General features: G+C 33.6%; 1 protein-coding gene across 1 annotated transcript in view; it reads left to right on the plus strand.

Moving 5' to 3' along the window:
- Positions 1-565, plus strand: part of kat6a (K(lysine) acetyltransferase 6A) — a 14,771-nt gene extending 14,206 nt beyond the window's left edge. Inside the window, 1 exon segment of the mRNA XM_025053438.1 lies at positions 3-565. Within this exon segment, the coding sequence (XP_024909206.1) occupies positions 3-371 (369 nt within the window). The 3' untranslated portion in view covers positions 372-565.
- Positions 566-5,898: the final 5,333 nt, after the last annotated feature.

Consider the following 5,898-nt stretch of genomic DNA (forward strand, 5'->3'; position numbering starts at 1 on the left):
AGCGCGGCCGCGGCGCGGGGGCCGTGGCCATGCAGGGCACGCCGCGCACCTTGGCCGTGCAGCGCGGCATGATGCCGAACCTCATGCCCACGCCGGCGGCGTACAACTCCATGAACATGACGCAGCTGAACGCCATGTCCGCCGGCTACCGGATGCCCCAGCCCATGATGAACAGCGGCTACCACGGCAACCCGCCTTACATGAACCAGCCAGCTCAGTACCCCATGCAGATGCAAATGGGTATGATGGGAGGGCAGGGTTACCCCCAGCAGCCTATGCAGCCCAATCACCATGGCAACATGATGTACACCGGCCCCTCCCACCACAGCTACGCCGGCGTCCCGAAACAGTCACCTTACATGAGCAGATGAGCGGCTGCGCCCCGACACTTGAGGCCCCCCGAGGCTAATCAATGTCCAGAACTGCTGTTCAGCCACTGCAGACACCAGGTGGCGCCGTTGGGGGAGGGGGTGGGAACACAGGGCATACGCCCAGGGTTCCTGATTTCTCTTTTGTCACATTTGTCCTTCTTATTTGGGGGGCTAGTCCCCCCCCCCCTCCCCCCCCCCCCCCCCCTGCGGGGGGGGGGGGGGGGGGGGGTGGGAGGCCAACAGGATGAGCCGTCCACTGTCCCACCGCGTTCTGTGAACTACGATGATATGCTTGTGTTTTTTTCTACTCCGTCAGTATGAATATCTTCGGCACTCATCCCCGGGAGACCCACTTGGTCGACATTTGGTCGAAACTTGGTCGACGGGTCTTCGGACCGGGTCTCAACCCCGGGAGACCCACTTGGTCGACATTTGGTCGAAACTTGGTCACTTAGACGTCATTTTTTTTTTTGGTTTTTTTCCAAATATGTTTAAATTTTTTTATTTTTTTTTATTGTCGTCTTATTTTTATTTTTTCTAAAACACTTAACGTGTAAAATTTTCTTTTTCGTCTTTTTACTCGTGTCTTGGATGTGACCTGGCGTGCCCTCGCGCTCCCTCGGAAGTACCTGACACCCGTTTGGAAACCGTCTGGAAAAGCGGGGCCGAGGGTCGGCAGGGTTGGACGTGTTCGTGTTTCCGCTCTGTCTTCATGCTTTTGTTTTTTTTGGGACTACACACACATACCGGTAGCATCCAGTTCGCCGCCTTTAAAAAAAAAAACACAAAAACAAAACAACTGAGATGTAAATATTTCGTTACTTCACAAAACACACACATACTGACCAGCCGTCGCCCACTACTGGTAGCTTGAGGAAGTGCTGGCAGAACTGTCAGACTTCCCGCCTGGTGTTACTGAGCCTGTAGGCGGCGCCGGAGACGGATTGAAACGATGGCGGAGGTGGAAGTTTGAAGCCTTTCTAAAAGGTCAAATGTCAAAAAGGTGTATACAGTGGGGGGTCAGAGGTCAAGGTGGCGTAGACTCCTGTTCCATGAACCAGTATTCTGTCATTTCCTTGCGGACTTTGTGTGTGCGCGTAAACACTTTCTGTTTTTGTTTATTTGTTTGTTTGTTTTGTTTATATTTGTTTGTTTGTTTTTTTGTGAATTTTATCTGACTGGGCAGCTTTCTTTTTATGACACGAGCTGACTCTTTGACTTTAGAGATCTTTCTTCTAGAAGAAGATGTTTTTTCTATGATATAAAAGACAATTCCGACGTTCATATTGGTACTGTCATTTTTTCCCCGCCCACTTCTGTTTCTTCAGAGGAGGAATAAAAAACAAACAAACAAAACAATTTTTTAAGCTCAGCTCTTGACGAATAATGACTTAAGGAAGAATTAAGAAAAAGAGAAAGAAAAAAAAAATTTGAAAAACACACACCACTCACTTTTGCTGACTTTTACGATGCCTTTGATCTCTCCATTCCATCTCCATCTCTTAGAGTTTTTTGTATCTTGGTGTAGTATTTTGAAGCTATTTTAAAACGGAATGACGACAACTATCTGAAGGTCACTGTCCGATTCCTTGTGTGTGTGTGTGCGCGCGCGTGTGCGGGGATGACGTTCCTGACGTTTAAGAGGCATGATGTAAAAACCAGCCGTCTGTTTATATCGCTTCCTCTTTTTCTATTCTTTGTAATTGTACATGTTGCTAAAAATGAGCGAAGTGAGCTCTGGAGTGACATCACACCCAGCCGCCTCCACTCTGCCCCCTGTATGTATTTTCCTTTATTCGCCCCTTTTTTTTCTTTTTTCTTTTTATTTCTTTTCTTATTTAGCAAGTCATTTCAAAAGAACTCTGTACATTTTAACATAAAATGAAAATAAATTATGTCGAGCTACCTTGTTCTCCTGATGCCTTTGATCATTTGACTTCGGTGACGCTGTGGAGGTTTACGCTTCCAGAACCTCTCGTTGACCAGTACTTTCACTTTAAGGCAAGTATTTCCATCGTGGAATTAATAACTTGGGTCTATGTGCTGTATATATGTGTGTGTGTGTATATATATATGTGTATGTACATATATATAAATATATATGTACATATATATTTATATATATGTATATATATGTATGTATATATATGTATGTATATATATATGTATATATGTGTATGTACATATATATAAATATATATGTACATATATACACACATATATGTACATATATACACACATATACGTACATATATATTTATATATATGTATATATGTGTATGTATATATATATGTATATATGTGTATGTATATATATATGTATATGTTAATACTCACCGTGTTAAACCGGATTTTCATCGATTGACTGTCCAGTTTCTGTCGATGAGTTAGTGCTGGGCAACCAATAACCGTTCATTTTTAATTGCAGTTAATCCAAATAATCCGATGAATCACGTATACAAAAATAATTCAAAAGTTGAGCATATATATTTCAGTTAAATATGTACAGTATAAACACTAGTTTTGATAGTAATATTCACTGCACAGTTGAGTTTAAATATTTCTTGTACATCTCAAAAGCGAATCAAATTCATATGGAAATGCGTATATATAAAACCTCAGTCAGAGCAACAACGTAGCAAAATTAGAATTTTAAAATAAAAGGTTTTCTTTCGTTACAGGTAGCAATAACTGTCAATTTGTTTGTTTTTTTAATACGTGTAAATAAACGTGTAAAGAAACGAAACGCTTTTCGGTACGACACCGAAATACGAAACTTACCAAGTACATGTCCAATACATGAAGAGTCTATTTCACGGTTGTGTTGAAGTAGAAGATACTGCATTCACCACACGACACAATTTGCCGTAATTGAACAACATTTCTGTCAGTTTACAACTCGATATTTGGCCTAATTTGACAATAATTATTTGTTTGGATTGTTTTACCTAATTGCTCACGTTGTTATAGTTACCGCCATGTTGTAAACGTTTGAAACGTTGACCCCACATGCTCGCCATTGTTCAAAATTTTATCTTTTTTGCATGTTTTTCATCGAAATAAAACGCTTTGAAAAAGTAAAATGATGTTCCACATCAAATTAGGGCATTTAGAAAACTTTTTTTTTTCAATTTTTCCATTTAAACTTTTGTCAAAAGGTTTCAGGTGAGTTTTGGGCAAATTTTGACAAAAGTTTTGGAAGATTATTTTTTAAAATGTTTTCCTGCATGTTTCCCATCAAATTAGAATATTTAGAAAACATTTTTAGAAATTTGTTTTTATAAAATCTTCTGTAGAAATATTAACTGTTTGTTTCATTTTTGGTCAAAAACAAAGATTTTGACAAAAGGTTTTGTAAAAGTATTTTTCAAAATTTTATCTTTTGCTGCATGTTTCTACAAAAATTAGGGCATTTAGAGAGCATTTTTAGAAATTTATTTTTATAGATGTTTTTGTAGAAATATGAAGTTTTTGTGTCATTTTTGGTCAAAAACTAAAAGATTTTGATGAAAACTTTTGTGAAATTATTTTTCAAAACTATATCTTTTGTTGCATGCTTCTCATCAAATAATGTAATTTAGAAAACATTTTTAGAAATTTATTTTTATAAAATCTGTATAAATATTAACTGTTTGTTTCATTTTTGGTCAAAAACTAAAAGATTTTGATGAAAACTTTTGTGAAATTATTTTTCAAAATTGTATCTTTTCTTGCATGTTTCTACAAAAAATAGGGCTTTTACAGAACATTTTTAGAAATTTATTTTTATAAAATCTGTATAAATATTAACTGTTTGTTTCATTTTTGGTCAAAAACTAAAAGATTTTGATGAAAACTTTTGTAAAATTATTTTTCAAAATTCTATCTTTTGCTGGATGTTTCTACAAAAAATAGGGCTTTTACAGAAAACTTTTTGAAATTTATTGTTATAAAATGTTCTGTATAAAATGTTCTGTATAAAATGTTCTGTAGAAATATGAAGTTTTTGTGTCATTTTTGGTCTAAAACTAAAAGATTTTGATGAAAACTTTTGTAAAATTATTTTTCAAAATTCTATCTTTTGCTGGATGTTTCTACAAAAAATAGGGCTTTTACAGAAAACTTTTTGAAATTTATTGTTATAAAATGTTCTGTAGAAATATGAAGTTTTTGTGTCATTTTTGGTCAAAAACTAAAAGATTTTGATGAAAACTTTTGTGAAATTATTTTTCAAAATTGTATCTTTTCTTGCATGTTTCTACAAAAAATAAGGCTTTTACAAATAATTTTTAGAAATTTATTTTTATAAAATCTGTATAAATATTAACTGTTTGTTTCATTTTTGGTCAAAAACAAACATTTTGATGAAAACGTTTGTAAAATTATTTTTCAAAATTCTATCTTTTGCTGCATGTTTCTACAAAAAATAGGGCTTTTACAGAACATTTTTAGAACTCTATTTTTATAAAAGGTTTTCTAGAAATATGAACTTTTTGTGTCATTTTTGGTCAAAAACTAAAAGATTTTGATGAAAACTTTTGTGAAATTATTTTTCAAAATTCTATCTTTTGCTGGATGTTTCTACAAAAAATAGGGCTTTTACAGAAAACTTTTTGAAATTTATTGTTATAAAATGTTCTGTAGAAATATGAAGTTTTTGTGTCATTTTTGGTCTAAAACTAAAAGATTTTGGCAAAAACCTTTGTAAAATTATTTTTCAAAATTCTATCTTTTGCTGGATGTTTCTACAAAAAATAGGGCTTTTACAGAACATTTTTAGAACTCTATTTTTATAAAAGGTTTTCTAGAAATATGAACTTTTTGTGTCATTTTTGGTCAAAAACTAAAAGATTTTGATGAAAACTTTTGTGAAATTATTTTTCAAAATTCTATCTTTTGCTGCATGTTTCTACAAAAAATAGGGCTTTTACAGAAAACTTTTTGAAATTTATTGTTATAAAATGTTCTGTAGAAATATGAAGTTTTTGTGTCATTTTTGGTCTAAAACTAAAAGATTTTGATGAAAACTTTTGTGAAATTATTTTTCAAAATTCTATCTTTTGCTGCATGTTTCTACAAAAAATAGGGCTTTTACAGAACATTTTTAGAACTCTATTTTTATAAAAGGTTTTCTAGAAATATGAACTTTTTGTGTCATTTTTGATCAAAAACTAAATGATTTTAACGAAACCTTTGTAATATTATTTTTCAAAATTTTATCTTGTGCTGTATGTTTCTACAAAAATTAGGGCTTTTACAAAATATTTTTAGAAATTTATTTTTATAAAATATTTTCTAGAAATATGAACTTTTTATGTCATTTTTGCTCAAAAACTAAAAGATTTTGATGAAAACCTTTGAAAAAATATTTTTCAAAATTGTATCTTTTCTTGCATATTTCTACAAAACATAGGGCTTTTAGAGAACATTTTTAGAAATGTATTGTTATAAAATATTCTGTAAAAATATGAACTTTTTGTGTCATTTTTGGTCAAAAACTAAAAGATTTTGATGAAACTTTTGTAAAATTATTTTTCAAAATTTTATC

Source organism: Cynoglossus semilaevis, chromosome Z (assembly GCF_000523025.1).
Source record: "Cynoglossus semilaevis isolate Cse_v1.0 chromosome Z, Cse_v1.0, whole genome shotgun sequence".
Taxonomy (NCBI): domain Eukaryota; kingdom Metazoa; phylum Chordata; class Actinopteri; order Pleuronectiformes; family Cynoglossidae; genus Cynoglossus; species Cynoglossus semilaevis.